The 26,024-nt window shown below is 36.3% G+C and overlaps 2 protein-coding genes across 2 annotated transcripts in view; both read right to left on the bottom strand.

Annotated features, from left to right (window-relative positions):
- efnb3b (ephrin-B3b) overlaps positions 1-26,024 on the bottom strand; it is an 888,832-nt gene that overhangs the window by 372,692 nt on the left and 490,116 nt on the right. The gene's annotated exons all lie outside the window — the stretch shown is intronic.
- dnah2 (dynein, axonemal, heavy chain 2) overlaps positions 1-26,024 on the bottom strand; it is a 306,887-nt gene that overhangs the window by 152,759 nt on the left and 128,104 nt on the right. The window contains exons 29-36 of the mRNA XM_009303124.5: positions 10,052-10,232; positions 9,478-9,616; positions 6,497-6,714; positions 6,241-6,339; positions 6,030-6,155; positions 5,197-5,307; positions 3,358-3,546; positions 3,172-3,275 (exon numbers count right to left, since the gene is read on the bottom strand). Coding sequence (XP_009301399.2) covers positions 3,172-3,275; positions 3,358-3,546; positions 5,197-5,307; positions 6,030-6,155; positions 6,241-6,339; positions 6,497-6,714; positions 9,478-9,616; positions 10,052-10,232 — 1,167 coding nt within the window. The remainder of the gene's footprint in view (positions 1-3,171; positions 3,276-3,357; positions 3,547-5,196; positions 5,308-6,029; positions 6,156-6,240; positions 6,340-6,496; positions 6,715-9,477; positions 9,617-10,051; positions 10,233-26,024) is intronic.

Here is a 26,024-nt window from a genome sequence, read left to right as displayed (position 1 = left end):
AGTGTCAGTGTCAGTATAGGGTGCACATATTGTGCTTGGTTGTTCCTCTGACATATTATTTCAAATGCTGCTGTGCTTTGTTTCAAACATAGAAAGTGGAGCGTTGGCATCCAGCGGATTATACATTATAATCGTCACTCATGCTCATGAATGTGGCGTGCACCCTATACTGACACTGAGGAGAGGAAACTTTACAATAAAGTCATTATTTTTGTTTTTTAGTGCACACAAAAAGTATTCCTGTAGTTTGATTGGATTGCGATTGTACCACTGAAGGCATATGGTTTGTTTTTAGGATGTTTTTTGTACCTTTCTGAACTTTGCTGTCTACGGAGGATGAAAAAGCTTTCAGATTTAACCTAAAATATTTTAATTTGTGTTCCAGATCTCAAAGTTTTGCAATGACATTAACATAATTTTCATTTTTGGCTGAACAAACACTTTAACACATTAGGATTCGAAACATAATTTGCAAACATCTGGAGACATGTTATAGCAGTTCTTATGGCTGGTATAGAAACAGACACAGACAGACTGGCACAAACACTGTCATTCGTTGAAATCTCATGCATTTGTAAGCCATACACACATGGAAAAAGAGACAGACAGGCTTAAGCACATTGTCCATGTCCTTGAGTGGGCTTAAGATGTCACCCTCTCAACATAATAAACCCGGATTAGATTCTTCCTTTCATTCCACTGGAGGCACGTTCGGTGCTGATTTTCTGCGGTCTCTGAAGGCACACAACAGGAAATCCGCCATTGACTCCTGACTCCATTTCCTAGCTGAAATCTTTGCATAGAATCATGCGGAAATTCACATTTTTGTTTTATTATCTCTCAGAGACATCTGGAGCTCCTCTCTGTGTGTGTGTGCAGGTGTGCTCCTGCTGATGGAGCGGTGAAGATCGTGACTGATAAGGTTAATGACATGATCCCAGTCTCTTCTCATAATGACTTGGATAATGGCTAAAGTTAGATAACAGCATTAGAGTCCCCATAATGATCATTATACACCAGCTGATCACATCAGTCAAATGCAGGAGTTGAGACTGTCATACAGGACAGGATATTGATATCTCTAACAATCTGAGAGTTATTGTATAATATGAGAGTGTAGGCGATTATATCAGCTGCAGGTTATATATATATATATTATCTTTGTAATGTTAATGTTTCATGTAATATGACACCTGGGTAAAATTCACTCTCATCATTGTACTTAGGACCTGAAATCAACATACTGTATCAAGAGTGAGTCAAATAATACAGACTTCACTTATGTCTGTTCTGTTTGATAAACTCAGGGAGCAAGTCATTGGGCCATTTGATTTATTAATTAATTTTTTAAAAGCTTGATTTTAAAAAAAATATTATTGACAAACATATGATGCATGAATGCTTTTATAAAACTAAAATAAAAAACAACACTGATAAATTGAATTAAATTTGTGGAAATGGATGAGTTGGGAAAGAAAATGAATTAAGGCAGATATTAAAGTGCCTGACAAACATTGGGTGTCCCCGAATGCCCTTTAAAAAGATGACTGAGAGAATCTGATATATAATAATATATATTATATAACGTTCTTGTCATTTCAGCATTTTGAAAACATGCACAATTTTTAATTACTTTTTTAAAAATATATTGTTCTTTAGATTCACATTTTAGAAGGAAATGTGGCTGTGATGCTACATTCAAATTACCGCAGGGTTTTTTCTCTTTATAACTTGATGTTTTCTTTATTTTATTTTTTTTATTCATGACATTTAAATGTTTATGACTTCTTATTTTTCATTATTTCTGACATTTAAAGCATTCCGCACCACATATATCTTGAATATCTACTGTACTACTATATTTTATTGCAGTGGACAGATAAATAACTGACAAAATATGTAATTCTGGTGGGGGAAAAACAGGACAGGGAGAGTAAAAAAAAGCTTGTTTCATTTTTATGAAGTAATGTGAAACAATATTGAAAATATACTGTTTTTATTTGGACTTCCACAATGCATGCTTTAGAAACCCCTTTAAAGTCATGTAATGTATGTATTTATCAGACCCGATTTTTTTTTTTTCGATTCCGTGATTGCTGAATCCAACGCAAAATCAACAAATAGTCGATTTTTTTTGAGATTCTGCTAAATTCTTAATTAAACAAAAGTTTAATTAAACAATTTAAAAAGTTTCATGCGCAGCACACGTGATGTGATTGAGTGTCTCTCGAAAAATGACAGCTAACCTGCGTCCTCAAAATTATTATATTAAAAGGAATGGTAGGGGAATGGGGGAATTGTGTTGTAGCCTGGGCAGTAACGCTGATGAAGCGCAAGTGATTTACATGCGAAGTCAATGCAAAGATGCGATTAGACATCGAATTGCGAATTGGCTGTTTTGTGCCTTTGACACACTTCAGACTGCAAAAAAAGTGGGAAACATCTAACAAACATTATTTGTGCACTACATGTATGGCTGGTATTAAGTCAAATCGAAAAATGATTTTGTTAAACTCTTTCGCTAGAATTAACAAGAGAAAACGCTTTCCTCCCAATGATGAGTTATATGGTAATCCGTGTTTCAGGTGTATTACGGTAGTGGAAGCCCCAATGCATGTCCTCAGTGAGGTACATGATGTCAGATGCTCGGGGAAGTGAATTCTGAGAGAAAGAAAAATTGTGCATTAAAAAATTGTGCATTTGGGGTCTCTCTACACATCAATGATGCGATGGCAGCCACAGGACAACGCCGCCAGTGCGCTCACCACACACCAGCTATAGGTGGAGTGCAGAGACAGTGATAGAGGCAATTTGGTAGATGGGAATGATTTGGAGGCCATGATTGGTAAGGGCCGATGGAGGGAATTTGGTCTGGACACCTACTTTTTACTAAAAGTGCCCTGAGATTTTTAATGTCTACAGAGAGTCAGGACCTTTGTTTAAAATCTCAATCGAAAGACGGCACTCACTGAAGACGTAGTGCCCTCTTCACTATACTGGGGCAATAGGACTCACACAGATCACAGGTTGAGCCCCCTCTGCTGGCCTCCCTAAAACCCCTTCCAAAAGAAAGCAACGTAGTTTTTCCCATGTGGTCTCCCATCCAGGTACTGACCAGGCTCAGCCCTGTTTAGCTTCAGTGAGTAACCTGTGTTGGGCTTCAGATATTACCTGTCTGTGAGAGGGGTGATGACCAGACGACCAGAGTTGCCCAGGTACTCGTAGCCATAGCGAAAGTGTGTGTTGGTCTGTCTGATGATGCAATCGTCCACATCCTAAACACACACAAAGTAATTTAAATAGGCATGAACACCTTCTTCTAATTCTCTATGTGTGCACCGCCTCTTTATCCTGTACCTTCTCCCAGTAAAGGCGGAGTTGGCACAGCCAGTCAAATGCGTTGACATCACAACAGCCCCCTTTTGCCAGCTTGCTGATGACATCACGGGCGTGGACCTCCACCGTGACAAGAGCGACAATCTTCAAGCGTAGAATCTTGGTTAAGTTCCCTCGTATGGCTTCAGAGTATTGATTGAGCATGGACACCTGAGTAACACAACCCAAACACTCATTATTGGAAGACAGAGAAGCTCAGACACAACAAAATCTAATTTTATGGATCAGAGTTCCAGATCAAAACTAACCTCTGTTTCTTCAAACAAACCCAGTAAACATCAACTGAGATGCTTATATGCAAATCAATGACAAAAAAATCCCCACCACCCTAAAGCCCCATGAAGCCACACTCTGAGACTAAATCTCAACTGTCAAACACACAGAGACAGACCTGAGCCATTCTCTTTGTCTCACTGGCTTTGGCTTATAAAATGCGATTGGATTAAATTCATATGAGCTGCCGTCCCTAATTAACTTGTGCATCCCGTGCTCCAAGTACAAACACACATGAAATGAATAATCATTTTTCCATAAAGGGTTTGAGTGAAGTCAGTAGCAAAAATGGAGTTCATCCACCAATTATTAGCAGACTCGTATTGAATCTGTGCCCACAGTTCTCCACAGAGAGCTCCGCAGATTTCTGCAGAATCAGAACACCTGTCATTCCTAAAATTCGACAAATCCCCCAGCGCTTGCGTGTTTGTTAATTAAATATCTGGACTCATTTTATTTTGCTTTCAGCTACAAACAAAGTGTTGTACTCTCAGCTTCATTTAACAACATGTTGTAATCTATTCCAGAGATTCCCACAGATTTCCTTCTAAATCAATGTAAAAATAAGGGGAAAAGACTGCGTGTTGTATCTTTCTCAAAACAGAAATTTAAAATCAAAGTACAAAGTATTCACATACACTTGTAGCACCACAATTTTTATCAGTAGTCAAGAGACATGAGACGTTCATTCATGTTTACTTAGTACTATGACTAGTTTACTAGATTAATCAATGCTCACAAGTTTTACAAATGAGATTTCACTCTGGTTGAAACAACTCAACATTTAGTTTAGTTTGATTTATTATTTAAATAAAAAACAAAGCACTGATGAAATTTCTTCACTATTTAAAATAAAAGTTTGTAATTTAGAGCATTTTTGGCATAAAATAACTAAAGGCTGCTTGTTTTAAAGGTCCAGTTAATTAAAATAATATCTATAAGCTAGTTTGGTACAGAAATAACAGAATTTGTGTTTAAAAGTCATAAACCCGTTATAAACATCTAAAGTTTGTAGTTTGTTACATCCACCTAAATGGTTCAACGTTTTTTTCACCTCGCTTCATATTTCAGTTTCTCATCAAATTTTGACAAATAAATGCTCTATTGTATCTGACATGCCCCGCCCCCTTCAAGATGTTTCTCATTTACATTTCATTAGATGTGCTGGAGCTCAACTATTCTCACTGGCAGCGCTGTGATAAAACAACGCTATTGGGTGTTTCTTTAAAAGAAGAGAAGCTACACTATGTCCGGCCCTCTCCTCACATTTCAGTTAGGATTATGTCAAACACTGAATAAACAATACAGATTTCACAGCACTTCAAGGGACCTTTAACCTCAATATTTAGATTACGATATCAATATTTGGAATATCTCTGATTTTCAATCACAACAAATAAGAAAATTCATTGTTCTCATCAATAGCTTTCACATACATGCACACACATTTACTTTATAGTGTTCAAAGCAGTAATATTTGGCCTTCTAGCCTAAATGTGGTCCAAATGTGTTCAGCTCTCCCCTTACCTGTTTCTTTTTCAGTGATTTAAGGGCAGATTTATCTGCTCTCTCTTTGCTGGTCATAAGGGCTCTGGTGACATCTGTGGTCCACTGGATTTGACTGGCTGTGATCAACATCTACAAAGACACACAAAACACATTTTATAGCTGATTCACGTAACGCTTTAGCGCAAAAGCTTGATGGGGGCGTGTCTAAAGTTGGGGCTGACACGATCCTCAAAGCAGCGTCAGCCAATGAAATTAGTCAGCAACTGGCTACTGTCTGAGTTGGGGTATTTGCATAAAGCGATCTGATTGACTGACGCTACCATTGGTGCTTGAAAAGTTGAGAAATTAGCAACTTCTACAGCGAGCAACGCCACAGAAGCGGCACCAATGGATCCACAATATAGTTAGACAACACTTGACACCACCCATTTTAAGTAAATGGGAATTGTTGATGCTGACGCCCTGTGTGAATGCGATTCGTTCATTCATTTTCTTTTCGGCTTAGTCCCTTTAATAATTAGCGGTCGCCACAGTGGAATAAACCACCAACTTTTTCAGCATATGTTTTACGCAGTGAATTCCCTTCCAGCTGCAACCCAACACTGGGAAACACCCATACACTCTCATTCACACACATACTCTACAGCCAGTTAAGCTTATTCAATTCACCTATATCGCATGTCTTTAGACCGGAAGATACCTACGTGAACGCAGGGAGAACAGGCAAACTCATGCGATCATGCAACCCACTGCGCCACTGTGACACCATGTGAATGCAATGTTACTGTTAATTAACTGCACATACACAAACACAGGCATGCAAACAGACTAACACACACGCAGACACTCACCTGTCCTGGCCAGTCTCGCACCCATTTGCCCCTTTTCCCTGGCATCTTCTTGAGAGCGATGGAGCAATTCCTCAGGGAGTCCTTCAGAGTCCAGCGCATGGTTCGCTCAACATCACACAACCATGCCTATAGACACATAAAAGATGAAAAACCTAATGGAGAGTGCTTTCGTCAAGAAAGGCTGTTAAAGTAATGTAGGTTTGAAACCCACCTCCACTGGCCCCTCCAGAAGAACAGGATGAGTGAAGTCAACAAACTCCCCATCAGCTGAGAACATCCCACTGGCCTCTGACTTGTTACCAGTCCCGACCTTAAAACACATATACAAATATATTATTTAAACTAATATTCAGGCTTAATCCAGTGTATTTCTGAAACTTAAAATAATTTACACCAATAACATGACAAAAACAGTTGCTCAACTGCACATTGAGATTTCAGTCATATCCCCTGCAGCCTTTATGTACCTTGTTGATGCGGAGACTTTTGATGTTGTCAAAGCACTTCTTGAGGTGTGGCTGCACAGCCTCTGGGTTGCGGGACTGGCCCAGGATCTCCAGCAGGTCATCGTTAGACAGAAAGTAAAAACGAGGAAAGATCTGCCGTTTGGTCTCCAGGTACATGTCCAGAGACTTCTGAATCTCCTCTAACTTAGTGTTCATTTCTGACAGCTTCTCTAGAAGACCTGACACAACGACAAATATGGAAGATATGTGTTCTTTATTATATATTCTTCATTTATCTTTTACTATTCAGTTTCTTGCGGAGTAGGAGAAACTGCAATGGTCAGTGTGTCAACTACCAAAGGAAATCGAACCTTTAGTAGGTTTACAAAAACAACTGTAGCTGGACCTATTTCTCTCTTCTTCTTTTTTATGGATATTACAAGTCTTGTTTGGGACTGGGCTATTCCACCGTGATTGAAATGACCAAAATAGTCAAAAAGAGTCCTAATTTACTGTAAATGCATTCTGATTTAGGAAAAAAGAAATGCATGGGATGTATGAATCACTCAGCTTTAAAGTATGTTTAAAATGTATTACATTTAATATTGTAATTGTATTGCTTTCCTCTAAAATGTACAAATGCATTAAAAAGGCAATAGCTATTATATGTATGGAATAATTGGTGATGGGTTGCTGATTTAATATAAAATAATGCATAGGTGGTGCTGTGACCAGAGTGAGAAGCAGTTTTTGTAATGTACTGCAAACTACTGATGTAAATTCTGCTACATTCATTCATTCATTCATTCATTCATTCATTCATTCATTCATTCATTCATTCATTTTCCTTTGGCTAAGTCTCTTATTTATCAAGAGTCGCCACAGCGCAATGAACTGCCAACTTATCCAGCAAATGTTTTACGAGATGGATGCCCTTTCAGCTGCAACGTAGTACTGGGAAACACCCATACATACACACTCTCACACACACACTATGACCAATTTAATTTATTCAATTCATCTATAGCATATGTCTTTGGACTGTGGGGGACACAAGAGCACTCTGAGAAAACCCATGCAAACATGGGGAGAACATGCAAACTTCACACAGAAATGCCAACTGGTATTGCCTGGACTCAACCAGCAACCTTACTACTGTGAGGCGACAATGCTAACCACTGAGCCACCATGCCACAAATTCTGCTACATTTGAAACCTATGAAATCATAAAATGAGAATTTATCAAAATAATAAAAAGATAAAAACTCTGTTTTCAACCAATAACACAGATTTTTTTTTATCGCAAAAAAGAAAACATTTGTTATTTTAATGTCATGAGTGTTATAATTCCTCTATACGACAATATTTTAATTTAAAATGTATAGATATTTATAGATTTATAGAGATTTATAGAACAAAAAAACTCAAACACACAGTAAATCCGTAACACTTTAGAATAATGGTCCTCTATTTAATGTATTTACTAACATTAACCAAGTATGAATAATCTTGTAAATAATTTTTCATCATAGTTCAACATTAACTAATTCATTATTAAAATCTAAAGTTGTGCTCATTAATATTAGTTAATCCACAGTGAGTTTACAGGTACTAACAGAAAGTAACATTATTTACCTTAAATTACATTAAGTAATATTAACAAAGATAAATAAATACTCTAATAAACGTATTACTAATTGTTTGTTAATATTAGTAAATAAATTAACTAACATTATTGTCACGATCGCCAGCAATCTAATCCTTGCAGATTGCTCAACAACTTTACACCTGTCATTGAACTGGACTACAAATCCCATGTTGCACCTCACACACACCAGTTTCTGATTCCCCCTAATTACACAAACACTGAACTGATTACCTGGACTTTATATCCACCTCACACGCACGCACGCATACACACACGAACGCACGCACGCACGCACGCACACACACACAGACACACACACACACACACACACACACACACACACGTTGCTGAGCCTTGTTAGTCTGTAACACCATGGAACATTTCTTTGTCTAAAGGGGGGTCGCACACTAGATGCGCCGCTCAGCAATACATCGTGGCACGCAGCGTCATGCAATTTTAGAATTCTAAACATAGATTTCTATCAGAGTACGCAATCCAGCGTCCAAGGCGCCCAGCTACGACTCGGGACACAGTTTATATTTCTGCCGCACCACAGAGCACCATCTGAATAGTTTCATGTTAAATCACATTCGAATGTGCGCACCTGGTGCTGTCATGTGCTGCTTCAGTCTTTCTGTGTTTGATCCTTGCCTTGTTTTATTATTTATGTTGACTCTTTGCCACCTGTATTGACCTCTTAGCCTGTGACTACGCTTCTGAATTACCCTATGATACTGTCTGATCCCGTTTGACCATTGCCTCTCAGACCATTCCCTTTTTAATAAACTGCACGTGGATCTTCAACTCTTTTGTCCAGCATCCCTCAATTACAATTAACTAACAGATCATTATTTTGTGTTACCAGTAAGTCCAGTAAATCAGGGAAATTGAGATAATTTTTTCCTACAGCTGTATGTACTGTACTGTATATGCATGCTACTGTACAGTGTATACATAGTGTGATTTGATATACTTAAAGATGTCACAATGCTTTTTTTTTCTCTCGCTGTGAAAATAAAATGTAAAAATAAAATATTTGACATTTCCAATTTTACAGTAATTACAATCCCCTCCCAGAATAAAATAAGAGGCCTAGATGAATTGTGTTTTTGCAGGATTGCAAATAAAAAAATTCCGTAATCCCCCCCAAAAATCTTAATTGTTAACAGGCTTAATTTTCTTTATGCCAAACTGAATTTTATTATTATTATTTTTTGGCCGGGTGAAATGTGACCTGGACACATTTTATCCATCTGTCCAGGAGTGTTGCCAAGACAGCTGCCAAGTGAACCGACTCACTCCAGAAAGGTCTTTTTTTTTTACAACCACTGGAGGCGATGAATTCCTTGATTACCTGGGTGGTGTGTTCCCCTGAGAGCATTTTTGTCCTTGTCGAGTCGTTCCATGATGATCTTCCAACTGAAGGTGACGGCATCGAACTCTGCTGTCTCACGAACCAACTGCTTACGTATGTCATCTGCCAGAAAGATGTTCTGAGAATAGAAAAAAAAGGGAAGAACGAGGTAGCAGACAAGCGAAATGAAGAAAAGCGCAGAAGGGAAGATAAATCAGCTTGGTTGGAGCCATCACAGGTGTGTTTACAAACACTCGTACACACTGGAAATCCAGGCTGACAGCCACTGTTTACTCTCCTCATCAGCAGCGAGACAACAGATGTGTGACTCTGTGTGTTTGTGTGTGATGCTCATCTTCACAGCAAGTGTGTGCATCACATGTAGAGTCTCTTTTATTAAGAACGAGCTGCGTGTGTGTGTGTGTGTGTGTGTGTGTGTGTCAGGAAGGTCAGAAGTCTGCTGTGTCTATACCTGGATAATGTAACCGTAGATTTTAGTTTTTATGAGAAGGATTTGAATGAGTAATGTGCTTTGTAAAACTGCAGGAAGTGATGCGAGTGTGTTTGTGTGTACCTCTAGATACATCCACTGTCTTTGCACTGTGAGGATCATTTCAATGACTTCCAGCACCAGAGAGAGACAGCGTTCCCAGTGGTCAACTTCCTTTTCAAATGCCTTGACGAAACGAGATGCTTTTATTACAGAGAGTGTCACCTGGTTATCCTCCAGAGCCTGGAATACTTCATCTGTTCCCCTGAGCACACACACACATACAGACACAGTTTAGCAGCTATTTTTGAACATCTCACAGGGCAGAGGTTTTTAACCAGTGGGTTAGGACCCATTAGAAGTCCTTAAACACTTCTAAAGGACCACACATTGAATAAAAGGCTTTAAAACAGGATTAAAAAAACTAGCTAAAACAACATATTGTTCTAACTCCATCTATAAAATGCCATCTGTTACATGATTGACAGTTCATAGTTTCATTAATAGGTAATTACTATGAATTCTATCATTTTAACTTTCAGGTCATGCCACACAGCTATTTTTGTTTTTTAGGTATGAAATCAATCTTGATTTACTCCATTTTTTACATTTATATAGTTATATTTCAAGATGAACAATTACTAAAATGGACCGTTCATGAATCAACTGGATTAAAAATACAGTGTTTTAATCATAAGTTCAGGCATTTCAATATTACCTTACCAAGACTTATTACTCAGATATATGTGAGTGACAGCTGATATTAGTATGCAGTTTTATGCAACTGTTCTGCTAAACTTTTTTTGTTGTTGTAATATTTCACTGATTTACATTGCACTCTATCAGAATTTCATCTTACTTTGTGGCCATGTATATTTTGAGGCCAATTTGTTGGCCTATTCTTGAGCATGAGCTAAAAATTCTCACTGGCTGTGTCCGAAACTGCGTACTACCCAGTAGGCACTGCATTTTAATTTTAACACACTACTCAGCCGTTAGAAAAGTACATTCTATACAGTATGAATGTGAGAAGTATGAATTGAATTTGGAGGTACTACATCTGCCATTTTGTCCTGGTCCTGTGACCTAACTGTGTCAGTTGTGTCGCTTCACTCCCATTCATGAATTCTCTTGCGAGGCATCATGGAAAAGCGCAGCATGCATGGGATACGCACTTCAGAATCTCGCAGTTGTAAGTCATCCGGGTACTTCTCGCTTTCTGATTTTTGAATTCTATGAATTCGGACATACTACTCGGCTCGCATACTGATTTTAGTGTTCTATATAGTATGGAATTATGCGGTTTCGGATGAAGCCACTGTATACAGTAAACTTAAACAATGTTAATTAAGTAAATAATTAAAAATGAAAGGGATTGAATATTGTCTTGGACATTGGCGACACATAATGACAGTTATATAACAATGCATATATAATACAGTATGCATTGTTTGTTCAGTAGTAAAATCTATTTTTGGTTTATGGTTAGGAAGGCCATATTCAGAGGCCAACAAACTGAGAAAATATACAGTAAGCTCAGAAAGAGCTTTATTGGCAAGCATGTTTACACATACAAGGAATTTGGGTAACATTTTATAACAACTAATTAATTCCTTACTTGTTAAGCATTAACTCTACATTAATAGACGTTACTACGTAATTTATAAATACATCATTTGCAGTATTCTTGACTTGCACATAAATAATGTGCTTAATGATTATGTTTTCATAATGTGTTTATGTTTATTTTGCTTTAATACTTTCATTACTAAATTAGGTATTGCATAATTTACAAGCCAGTTATTTAAGAATAGCTGGTGTTTTTTTTAAAGATCATTCAGAATGTGTAAGTAAATGATTAACTATTTAAATTAACATTTATATAACTTATTATTCCGGCATATTATAAGAGTTACTTTGTATGTTAATAAATGCTTCGTTAACTCAACTTCATCCAAGTGAGGACTAATTATGCTTTGTAAATCCCTTATAAATGACAATTAAAGGCTTAGTATCAAGTGAACAATACATCAATGCAATATTATATAACTTTATAAAAAGTTTACACATTGCTAAATAACGTGTCAAAATATAACATAAAAATGGACAGAACAATATAATAACTTAACAATATATTATGATACAACATTTCAATGTGTAGCGATATTCAAACTTTACAGTGTGTTTATTGTAGATAAGATTCCAAACATTTATTTATTTGATACAGTTTCATTTGTGTAACTTGAAATAAATAGATATTAATATTTTCTTCATTTTCTATTTATTTCTCTGTTAAGAACTACTGAGCCTTTAATTGTAATTTATAAGGGATTTACAAAGCATAAATAGTCCTCACTTTAGATTAGGTCACAAAACAGGATGAAGTTGACTTAATAAAGCATTTATTAACATACTAAGTAACTATTATTATATGCCTGATGAATAAAATATGTAAATGTTGATTTGAATAGTCTATTAATCATTCACTTACGCATTATGAATGATCTTAAAAAACACCAACTATTCTTAAATAACTGGTTTGTAAATAATGTAATACTTAATAATGAAAAATTAATCATTAACAAAGCATGAAAACACAATTGTTAAGCACATTAAATGTGCTCGTAATTCAAAAATACAGCATTTGTAGCTGTAAGTATAAATTGCTTACTAACGTCTATTAATGTTGAGTTAATGCAAATAATAAATGAACTATTTACTAATCTGCAACAAGAATCAGTCCAAGGCACTCGAGTAAAGTGAAAAAATTAAAAAGCCTTTATTCACATGGCTAGATCTCTAAAAACCAACGCGTTTCGGCAGAAGTCTGCCTTCATCAGGTTACCCTGATGAAGGCAGACTTCTGCCGAAACGCGTTGGTTTTTAGAGATCTAGCCATGTGAATAAAGGCTTTTTAATTTTTTCACTTTACTCGAGTGCCTTGGACTGATTCTTGTTGCAGATTTGATGAATCCCTTACCCAAAGAGCACCGACCATACATTTGAACTTACCCCAGAGCGCTTTTTGTTTTGTTTTTTTCTGAACTATTTACTAATGTTTATTAAATGAATCATAGTGTATAATTATTACAAAGTGTTACTGGAAATTGTTTTTGTGACAGAAGTTCCCACAGTGCAACAGAATAACAGTGACAGGACAAAAGCACAGATAATAAAGCAATATACAATTTGACAAATGTATGCACAGTATGTTACTATATACAATATTGTATTTTTAGCTATGTGCAAATAAAATAAATAGCTATGTGCATTGTTAGATAAATAAGTGCACACTCTCAGAAATAAAGGTACAGGAACTGTCACTGGGGCAGTACCTTTTCAAAAGGTACTTATTTTTACCTGAGAGGTCCATAATGGTACTTTTAGGTACATCTGGGCGCTAACATACACCTTTGAGGTACCACTGTGGACTCTTTGGGTACAAATATGTTTCTTTTGAAAAGGTACTGCCCCAGTGACAGTTCCAGTAACTTTATTTCTGAGAGTGTATGTGTTTAAACAGTGTTTGTTGCATAATTAGCTTCGTACATACAGTACAGTATGCTGATATTTACATGGCAACAAAGTAAGATGTAATACTGATAGCTTGCAATGTAAAATCTACTGTAACCTTCACACAACCTGTTGACATTTTTTAATGGCAGCAAAACCCAGTTCATCTGATCTATATGCTATGCATTGAAAATAGTAATGACTGCTATCAGTGAAACATAAATCAGGTTTACTAAATCTGAATACATTTTCAAAAATCTGACTCTCTGAATCAGTACATGGACAAAGCATATCCATAAAAGGTACATTCTCTATACAATCAAAGGAAATGGTAACATAAAGAGCTCAAGGTTTGGTCTGTTATTAATTTCACTGAACTATCACACGTTTCTTTGGAACTCGCACACACGGCCAGATGAATGAAGCAAACAAAAGAGAGGACAAAGTGAACAGCAGTGCCTCTCGACCCCCTCCTTGGCATACTGCGTTACCATGGCAGCAGCCTCACGCGCTGCCGCAGCCGTCGCCATGCCAACAGCGGGCATGAGCGCGGACTACCCGCACCTGAACACACACTCAAACACATTAACAAAAGCACACACACTCAGAGCAAAGACACACACACATGGTGGGTTTAACACTCTCACGGGCACAAAACATGTCACACACCTTCTGATTCCTCAGACTGAAGCCGCAGGTGTGTGTGTTTGTGTGACATTCATCTCTGTTTGTCTCCATCTCCCTAAGCTCTAACCCATGCCCTGCATGCAGAGTGTGTGCATATGATCACGGCACACACACATTCTTTCTGCACAAGAGGTCATTTGATTTATTATTTTATTTTAATAAGACACCTAATAGCTTTATTTGATGACATTTTCTTTTTAATTATGAACTTAGAAGATATGCGGATTAAGAGATCATATGAGACCATATGCGAGCATGTGCAGTTTAAGAGACCACTAGAAAATTTGGTTTGTCACAATTCAATGTATTAACAAACCATTAACTAACACTACTGGCTTGATCAACTGCTAACTAGCTGTTTATTAATAATGAAAAAGGTAGAAGTTTGATGTAGGTTTTGGGTAGGATTGGGCATACAAAATAAGATCATGCTTTGTAACTACTAACAAACAGTTGATAAACTAAGAAAAGGCAGGTAATAAGTAGGGCCACACAGAATCTGCGGATTTTTTTTTGCTATATCTGTGCAGAATTTTGCGGATCTGTGGATTTATGTGGAATGATTTTGGGAGTATTGTAATTAAAAACTTAATACATAAAATGAAAAATATTTTTTGACTGTTATTTAATGTCTACAATGCAAATCCAATCAGATCTACTTATCCATTGGTAAACAAAGCAAGTCTCTCATGTAATATATCTCCTAAAAGACAGAAACCATTACTTTACAAACCGTATTGTAAATAAATTAAATAAACATCATTATATTAGTTATTAATATTGCTGAAATACTAAATAAATTTAAATTAACACACAATTAAACAAGTAAATAAATAGACTCAATGATGGGATAAAAAAACTGCTGATTTCTGCGCGCGCAGATTCAGTGCAGGCCTAGTAATAAGCCAGTAGTTAACAGCATGAATTGTAACCTAAACTAAAGTGTTACCTAAACTAAAGCATTTTTCAGTACTTACTTGATTTATTTTTATACTATAAAGATGTGATGAATTTTCTTCCCAATTTAAAATAAAATGTATTGCAAATAAAATCAAACGAGTTACAATCTAAAAATGGCAATTAACATGTACTGTATAACAAATGTTTTTATTTAGTATGATTGAAAATCGGGATTACTCCATCAAATAATAATTTCCTAACTTTAAAATGTTGGTACTGTGTTGTCTACAAATTGGGTTAATCAGTGCTATTTGAAACACTATTGGTTGAGTTTAGAGAAAGGGGAGGGTGGGGGATCTGTTGGTCCCTACGCGAGAACAGCAGGTGCGAATGGCACTCGCAAGAGTAGATTAAGATCTGAAAATGCATACACAGTGGCCTTCGTGAAAACAACCACTGCTTAAAAAAAAAAAAAAAAAAAAAAAACATAGCTCCGGTGATGTATTTTGCGCTCTCCAGAAATGTATATACGGGCACGTATTCATAATAAGCCTGGGTTGGCTAAAAGCACGCCCCTCGTGTGCTAGCTATATATGTGTTGCAAAAGATGCAAACATAGCAATAACATGGGTTCATTATGTATATGTAGAAAAAAATCTGAAAAATAGTGCATTGTAATTGAAAAACAGCCGCTTACAGTCTAACCTAAACTGTATTGTGTGTTGTCTGGTTGAACTAAATTATTTTTGTTAGAATAAATCACTAAAAAACAAAATAACATTGGAGTGACACTCAGTTTAATGCAAAAAGACTGACGGAACACTGACAAAATGTTTTAGTTAACATGGCCCCTACTTTGCACATCCAGGACAGCACAGCAAAGACAGTTTGTGAAGGACACATGAGTGGAATAAGAATGAAAAACTGAAAAGTGTAAATACATCTTCACACCTTTTTTTTTTCTCAGACTGAGAGGAAGCACGGGGCTGATGGGAAGGAGAACGTTTTGTTTGTAGTGCATTACTGAAGAAAGAGTGGAAGAAGAAAGGCAGGAGTGAAGCGAAGGAGAAGAGAGTTCCAGGGAGAAGGAGAGAATAAGAGGAGGTGAGTGACAGTCGTGGGGCACCTGACCTCCAGAGCGACAGCATGAAACGAGCCACAATCTCTCGCCCGCGGCACCAACCACCACACACTCAGAGGAATAATCTGTCTGTTTTCCAGTCCAGGCAACATGACAGACACATATAGCATTCGACACACATCACTGAACCAGTGCCTGAGGAGAAAATACTTTACACACACACACACACATAAGTGAAGAGCATTTACGGTGGAGGTGAGCTACTTTGTCTGTAATGTTGGATATTAGATGAATTCAGTTGCAAATCATGAATATGTTTAAAGGGATAGTTCACCCAAAAATGAAAATTTCGCCATCATTTGAAAACCTGTAACCATTGGTGTTCATAGTAGGTAAAACAAATATCATTAGAGTCAATGGTTACAGGTTTTAAAAATATTCTTTAAATTACCTTCTTTTGTGTTAAACAGAACAAAATCAAAGATCAAAAAGTCAAAGGTCAGTAAATAAATAATGGAGTTCAAACTCTAGTATTTTTACATTTGATTTAATGTTTGTAATATTGATTAATGTTGGTAAGTTTCTGTGGTTTAGCAGTCTCATGTTTGCTCTTATTGAACTAAAAGTACAGTAAAAATCTATTATAGCAGAACAAACTTTTTTTTTTCATTGAAATAAAATGCAGTTTATTTCTGTGATGGAAATGATGAGTTTTCAGCATCCATTACTCGCAATTGTCAGTATTGTAAAGTGATTATTTGTAAAACATAGCATGATAGCATCACACAGTTGCAGCAGATTTGTCGGCTGCACATCCATGATGCTAATCTCCTGTTCCACCACATACTAAAGGTTGGATTGAGATCTGCTGACTGTGGAGGCCATTTGAGTACAGTGAAATCAATGTCATTTTCAAGAAACCAGTATAAGATGATTTGCGCTTTATGACATGGCGAGTTATCCTGCTGGAAGTAGATGGGTACACTGTGGTCACAAAGGGATGGACAAGTTCACCAATAATAATCCAGTATTCTGTGGTTGTGGAAAATATCCCCCACACTATTACATTACCACCACCACCACCAGCCTGAACCGTTGATACAAGGTAGGACAGATGCATGCTTATATGTTGTTGATGCCAAATTGTGACCCTACCATTCGAATGTCCAGCAGAAATTGAGACTTATCAGACCAGGCAACGTTTTTCCAATCTCCAAACCTGTTTTGGCGAGCCTGTGCGAATTGTAGCATCAGCTTTCTGTTCTTAGCTGACAGGAGTGGCACCCAGTGTGGTCTTCTGCTGATGTAGACCATGCGCCTCAAGGTTTGATGTTTTAAGCATTCAGAGATGCTCTTCTGCATAATGCAGTCAAATATCGATTGGTTATTTGAGTTACTGTTGCGTTTCTATCAGCTCAAACCAGTCTGGCCATTCTCCTCTGACCTCTGGCATCAACAACAGAACTGCTGCTCATTTGACATTGTGAAAATCCAAGTAGATCAGCAGTTTTTGAAATACTCAGACCAGCCCGTCTGGCATCAACAACTATGCCACATCCAAAGTTACTTAAATCACCTTTTTCTCCAGTCTGATGCTCTGTTTAAACTGCAGCATATCGTCTTGACCATGTCTACATGCCAAAATGCATTGAATATCTGCCATGAGATTGATTGATTAGAAATTTGCATTGCGTTTATAAACATTTGGACAAGTGTACCAAATAAAGTGGCCGGTGAGTATATACAGTATATGAAACATATTTGCTGTACATTCACTTTTAATTACTATAATACATCCTTGCTGAAAAAAATCATTTAAATAAATTGCACTGACCCCAGATAATAATATAATATAATATAATATAATATAATATAATATAATATAATATAATATAATATAATATAATATAATATAATATAATATAATATAATAAATATAATAAATATTATATAATATAATAAATATAATATAATATAATATAATATAATATAATAAATATAATATAAAATAAAATAAAATAAAATAATATAATATAATATAATATAATATAATATAATATAATATAATATAATATAATATAATATAATATAATAATAATATAATAAGATACCCCTGCTTAGCAACACAACATAAAAACCCTGTGAATCATAAGGTGGCTTTAATCAAGTTTAAGTGCACTCATGAGATTTTGCCCCGAAGCCACCATAAAAATATAGCACAATAAACGCAAGTGATGATGGCTGAGAGAGAGGAAATCTTGTTAGTACGCTCTGTATTTCAGCATAGTATATGAAAAAAAATGACCCATCATGAGCTCCTCCGCTGACAAAGTTTTGGATTATGATCATCAAAGAAAGCATTAAAAACATATATTAGAATATAACAGGATATATCCCAAGATGAATGGCAGAGAACCCATCTAAATCCCCACATCAAGACAGTTAATGTGAGCTTTAAGCTATTACAGTATAAGTGGATTATCAGGGCATATATAACTTCAGAAATATTGCATAATGTTAATCCAACAATTCTGATCAATGTTTAAAAAGTGATTATAAATGCTTATTATTTGGCTATGAGGATAAAACTGTTTTGTTATTAAGGAAAATGCACTTTTAGTCTGTGGAACAGGTGTTGCATAAATATGGACGACTGGTCACAAAATTGACATACTATTTATTATAATTTAATATAATTAAAATCAACAAAAGTGACAGCTTAAATAATATTCAATTAAAGTTTAGATTAAGTTTAAGTAATATTTAATTAGGTTTTTATTTCAAATTAATGTTCTTTTAAATTATCAATTTATCAAAGGTTTTAAGCAGTACAATTGTTTTCAACGTAGCTCAATGTAATTAAATGTTTGAGAACCAAATTAACATATATCGGACTGATTTCTGAAGGATCATAGTTAATGTTTTTTTTTTTTCATAAAATAACTACAAATAGCTACAAATTCACCCACCATTTTGGTATAAATATAGATGTTTGACAAGTAGAAACTGCAGTGATTGCAGTGACTGTTTGGATTTCCATATCTAGAATATTTGTGTCATATTACAAAAAACCTTTTTGCTTCAAGCCAAATTGTTAGGATTGACTTTGATGATGACATACAATAAAATGAAATGTTACTGAGAAAATTAACACATTTCAATGATTTCTGAAAGAATTGAAGATTTTTCCCCAATTACATTAAAAAATATATATTTCAAACAGAAAACTTTGATTTTAACAGCCTTTTACTCTATTGGGATTAAAAGAGTATGCAGTATGTAATTTTTATCACTAGAGGGTGTATATTCACAACAACCAATGGCATATATGTTTCAAGAGTTTACACTTAGCTGATGATTGATAAGTAAAAGTGTGTTTTGCATGCTGTCCCGGGAGAGAGCCCTGAGCTCAAGATCCTGGGGCTTCCTCCTGTTTCATCAGGATGAAGGGGAGTCTGAGCTCAAGTAGGTCTCCTGAACTCCCCTGAATTATGCCAAGAAAGAAGGGAAGGAGTCAGGGTGTATGGGGGGATTCTTCAAGACAAAGATGGTTAAGGTAAAGAAATCTGGCTATTTATGTTTTTGGATTCATCTTGGATTGGATTGATATATAATTTTATAGCTAATGCAGAACCACTCGTGATCAATTTTATACATGTGATCCTCTCAAAATTAGTTTATAAATAAACTTCACTTATCACGCTGTGACTGAGTGTGGAATCAAGGGAGTTGTCATCTTCATTACATCCTACTAGACTCCAGCAGAAATCTTGAATGAACAAAGGTACACTCAACACTTTTTAGCATGGCAGTTTGACGCAGAATAAGGCTGATAGCCACTGACGTGAAAGCCACCTCTTTTGGTTCCTCAATACTTTTGATGACTGTTTAAACTACTTTTGCTGCTTGGTTAAACACTGGCAGCTAGCTCTCTGCAACTCTCACATGGTCGACCACTGAAGCTAAGCAGGGCTGTGCCCAGTCAGAACCTGGATGGAAGACCACATGGGCCACAACATATTAAAGCATCTTGGCGTTTCCCTGATTTCTGCTAAACAAAACATTTACATTAACATAAGCTAGCAAAATATATGTGGTTTTTGGATATTTCAATTAAAAAATTGTACATGTTGTACATTTAAATATAAATAAATCAAATACTGACTGTATAGTTGCCAAAATAAACAATCATGCAGATATTTATATAACTTATAATACGTATATATGAACAAAAAAAGCTCTGTATAGTCTACTATGTTGCTATTATTTTAAAAGTATTGTTTGGACAAACATCTGTTGTTGAATATGGTCAGAATCAGTACAGGCCGGCTGCTCTGAGAGACGGAGGCTCTCTCACACACACTCAGAAAGGCTGTAAATTATCACCTCTGCTATAAGTGATCACACGTTTCGCCCGCCTGCCGCAGGCCTCTGATTCAGACCAATCACAGCCTCCCTGCTCAATCTCCAGTGCTCTCAAGTCTTTCTTTCACTTGGACTCACACACATGAACATCAGTAGTGGGAAAGACGAATCATCTCTCTCTCTTTCTCTCTCTCATATATACACACGCCGCTGCAGCTCTTGATCTGTCATATTCATCACTCTCATCACATCTCATCACCACTGTCTTCACTGCAGGCTGTTCTCAGAGGAGCAGCAGGTGAGAGAGACACAAAATCCCTGACTACATTAGCACTGTCACAGCAATAAAACGCACACAAGCATGTAACTGGCTATCAAAATAAGAACCAGCCATACTGTGTACATGCAACCTGGAATAGATTTACATCTTTATGAAGGCGTATTCTTTTCTAAACTTTGGAAAATTATGGATGTTACCTATAAAATCACCATCACCATACTGCACATAACACACAAAATACTAAAATAACACATTGATAAATAAATTGTAAAAATCAATATTTAAACTGGTGCTTTTTTAATTAGGACTCTACGGCTCTCTGCTGTTTACTATCATAGTGGATCATAATAACTATTTGTTCATGAAAAGCCAATGAATATTAGCTACAAATTCAGCAACAGTTGCTAGCAAGACAGTAAATACAGATCTTTGCCAGCTGCAGTGTCTGCAGAGACCTGAAGGCATAATAGCCACAAAATATTGTGAATTTCTATATCTAACCATTGCAAATACTGACAGTGGCAATGACAAAATAATAGTATTACATAAATACACTATCTGACAAGTCTTGTCGCCTATCCAATTTTAGTAGGACATTTGTTTTTAGAAATGGCTTAAATGAAAGGCAAAGGCCTCTAGATTCTGCTTATTTTACCAAAATAAAACATGATCATGCCTTGATTTTTAATTATTTAATTAGGACAGTAAGGTTTGACTTTGCTTAGACAAAGGTCTTGTCACTTAACAGAAATAATGTACAGTATAGAATATAAAGTTTTGGTGCAGCTGAAAAATAAATAACATTGTGTCTGACTCCCATGAGCTTGAAGGACTGCATCCATACGTCTCTGCAATGACTCAAATAACTTATTAATAAAGTCATCTGGAATGGCAAAGAAAGCATTCTTGCAGGACTTCCAGAGTTCATCAAGATGATCTGGATTCATCTTCAATGCCTCCTCTTTCATCTTACCCCAGACATCCTCAATAATGTTCATATCTGGTGACTTTACTGGCCAATCCTGGAGCACCTTGATCTTTTTTGCTTTCGGGAGCTTTGATGTGGAGGCTGAAGTATGAAAAGAAGCGCTATCCTGCTGAAGATTTTGCCCTCTCGTGTGGTTTGTAATGTACTGGCCAGCACAAATATCTTAATACCTCAGGCTGATGATGTTGCCATCCACTCTGCAGATCTTTTGCACTCCCCCATACTGAATGGAACCCCAAACCATGATTTTTTCTTTCGACAAACTTGACTGATTTCTAGAGAATCTTGGGTCCATGTGGGTTCCAATAGGTCTTCTGCAGTATCTGTTATGATGGAGATGCAGTTCAACAGATGATTCGTCAGACAAATCTACCTTCTGCCACTTTTCCAAATGATCAACTATAAGTCAAGTTATTATTTGTTGCTCTTAAACTGGGATTGACGGCAAGACTTTTGTCAGGTAGTGTATCAGTATGCATGACTTTGATGTGTTTTTAAAACCAAAATAAGTAGCAAGGCTAAAGAATGAAATGCTTGTAATTAAATAAAAACTATAATAAACACAAAACAAAATGGTAAATGTCAACCACAAAAAAATAATAAAATAAAGAAAGAAAAATAAATAAAGAAAACAAATTAAAACGAAAATAAAGACACATTTGCATATGCTTTAAAACACAATATACTTAAAATAAAAAATTAATTAATTAAAAACAAATAAAGAAAACACAACAAAGCAAAACAACTGCAAAGTTTTGTCAGATTTCGATTTCTAAAAGAACTAAACTTAAGGTAGTCACCAACTAAAGATTCTATCATTATCGCAACGAACAGATCAAGAATATTTATTTCTATCTCCATTTATAGCAAAAAAACATTTCCTAACCTCTTTTAAAAAACGTCTACTGTGTTTGTGTGTGTTTGCATTTGATCAATGACTTTTCCATTCACCCCGCTGTCAGAAGCAGAGTTCATCAGAGAACGGCGAAACTCTAATTTACTGCGGGGTAGTAACTCCTGCGCTGGCCTTTATCTCTCTTCCCATCTCTCTGTTTCTCTCTGAGCCCAATCAGGGGGCTTGTGGATGTTAATTGAATTGGGCTGGGGGTCTCTTTCTAATGTGCAGCAGATGGTCAGGGCATTCCTGCTTCCTTTATCTCTCACACACGCACCATAAGCACACATATGCACACACACTAGGTGGCAGTGTTGTACTACCCTGACCCAATGAGTCACGCTCGCAGCCATTATGAAGCAATGAATGCTGATCGTTTGGAGAAAGTGAACATGTGTGAGGTAGAATGTGTATAGCTTTGCTCTCTGTTTATAGAGTAAACTTAGTCTGCTTACCTAGGCACTTTTTCTAAACCTATAGTGACATTCAAATTGAAGCCATTGATGTCTAAAAATGCTGTCGAGCTTGCCATCTCACTATTTCCATTGAACAGCCTATAGGTATAAAACACACACACACACACAGCAACCAACTTATAGTGTACTAACAGAAAAAAGGGCACATAGAAAAGGACATGACCTCTCAAAATACCTAGTCATCAGCAATGCTGTGCTGGGACGTTCATCCGCAGCTGCGCGTGTGTGTGGGTCCAAACAGCAGCATATGTGCGTCAGGGCAAAAATGTGCACTGTGGCAAACTGTAAATAAAATACAGTGCTGGTGAGGGTGGTGTATGTGTCTAATTTAATTACTGAAAGCAGCATATGCTGAAAGTGTTTGCACACACGTTTTATGCTCCGTCATTAAAGACCACTTCACTGGATTCAATGTTTCGAGAGAGTCATTGGGTCAGTCGAACCTTCGGTGCAGGACGATTTTACCGCATATTCTGCAGAATTGTCACTCTTGTAACTGCAGAGCAGGCAAATAGATGTTTCTATGCACTGTGCTCTTACAATAGCTATGTGTGTGTGTGCTGCTGCGTGTACAATGTGGGGCTGTAGGTGGTAATTACAGGTGATTTGCACTCCGTCCTGCTAAATATGTGGAAACGCTCAATTATAAGTATACGGCACAAAACAGAAAGCCTCTTCACTGCAGGACCATTAACACACACACACACACACACATACACACAGACAGCTCCATCTGTGTGTGCGCGCACTTCAGCTTCTATCATGAATACTATCATCATTAATCATCTTTTCTCCTTGCGGACGGGGCTGTCCGTTATTGAGAGCCTGAGTAATTTGGAATTGATTCTGTCCCCTGTATACAACCCCACAGCTGAATACTAAACACACGGTATTTGTTGATATGGCATACACCCTGCTGACAAAAAACAGAGGGAGAAATAGAGTGATCAAAAAGAGAGAGAGAGAGAGAGGACTAAAAGATAAAGCATATGTCCAGCTTTTGTTGCAGCACTGATGGGGATGAACAATACCAGCAGGTATGTGCGCTAAAGAGGGAGAAGAGAGAGAGAGAGAGTGAGAGAGACCACATTCTTCCTCTGTTCTGCAGGATCTAAGCTTCCAGAAATAAGCAATAAAAAAATCTCCCCCACTTCCTCTATATGTGTCGCTCGCTTTTTTCTCCCCATGCTTACCTGTCAGTAAGACACCACCGCCTGTGATTCTCTCTCTGTCTCTCTCTCTCACACACACAGGTGGGTGTGAGACACTGACGCATACGACAGCTTATAGCACACACACACAAACAGCTGCAGGCTTTATGACGGTGCGTATTAGTGCAATACTGAACATACACAAGTGCAATCACACAAAACTCATAGAGCATTTACAAATGCAATCTACATAGAGTTTTTGGACTGTATATGGGAGTGGATGGTATATTTATTTTGATGGTAATTAAAATGAGGCTGTGAAATTGTGAAAAAGTACAAACGCATCAATATTTTAACAGAGACAAGATAAACTTCTTTTGTTTTTTATATATTGGACCACTTCAATGTGGTCATGTCATTGGCCCATGAACATTTTCTTCTTGATGTCAAACTATTTCATAGCTGTAACAAGAGGCAATTTAATCATATGGTAATATTAAAACAGCTGCCATAACATTATTTGTCAATATGTTGACATTTTTGAATTTTGAAGCTTTGGAAATTAAAAACGTTATACAGGAAATAGGTTAGGACCATTGTTATTGTTTACAAAATGGTCTATATGACCAATTCAAAATCTAGTTTACTGACTACTAAATCATTCAAATTATTGTTTATTTATCTTTTATTTATTATTATTATTTTTGCATTTGCTTGATATGTACATTGATTTTCTGAATGAGATTATCTCCACAGGGAGATTTTTGAGTCAGACTTGTTTTGCATTTTGTATTGTGTTGGAATAAGAATTATCTATAAATAAATGCTTTTTAATTGACTTTTAATATACTCTTAACATTGAATTGAATAATTCTATACGTTTGGAAACATGGTAAAACAAGAAAGGATGAAAGGATCTTAAAATGTGTAAACACACACAGACATACAATTTATATTTTTATGAGGACTTCCCAAAGACATAATGATTTTTGTACTCTACAAACTGTAAATTGTATCCCCCTACCCCAAAAACCAACCCTCACAGGAAATGTTTAAAATCCTTGATTTTTGGGGAGGATTTATATATCGTTTTCCTCATGGGAACCAAAAAAATGTTTCCACAAGGTCAAAATTTAAAGAAGTGAGTAAACCCATTGCCTTAAACGTTGACTAAAAAAAGTCAGTAAACGCATAGTTTGTTTAGTTATACATTTTAAGGCAACGAGGTCACTCACTTTTGTATGTAAAGCAACCTAATTATTTTAAAAGCAACAGGTTTACGCACTTATTTTAAGTAAAGTCAACTAATAATTTTTTACAATGTGCACACACACACACACACACACACACACACGCACACACACACACACACACACACACACACACACACACGTCTTTTTTTAGACATTCAAACACAAAAAGGTTCCATGAATTCATATATTTTTATATTCATTTTTAGACCAAACAATACCAAATAAAAAATCTATATTTTATGAAATAACTATGATCATCTGAGCTTTTTCAGAGGCATAATAATCTTATTGTATGTAAACTTGACTTTCAAGAAAAGTTATAACAATTTTAAAAATCTCTCTAATTATTAACAGAAACAAATTTTACAATCCTAATTTACCTAAAAGAGAAAATGTTTAGTCACATTAACATCTGACCTTTTAAAAAAATGGTTATGTGCCTTTTTATAGTGTATGTAAACTTCTGGT

Source organism: Danio rerio, chromosome 7 (genome assembly GCF_049306965.1).
Source record: "Danio rerio strain Tuebingen ecotype United States chromosome 7, GRCz12tu, whole genome shotgun sequence".
Classification (NCBI taxonomy): domain Eukaryota; kingdom Metazoa; phylum Chordata; class Actinopteri; order Cypriniformes; family Danionidae; genus Danio; species Danio rerio.
The sequence above is the reverse complement of the archived record's forward strand: the minus strand, read 5'-3'. Positions and strand labels throughout refer to the sequence as shown.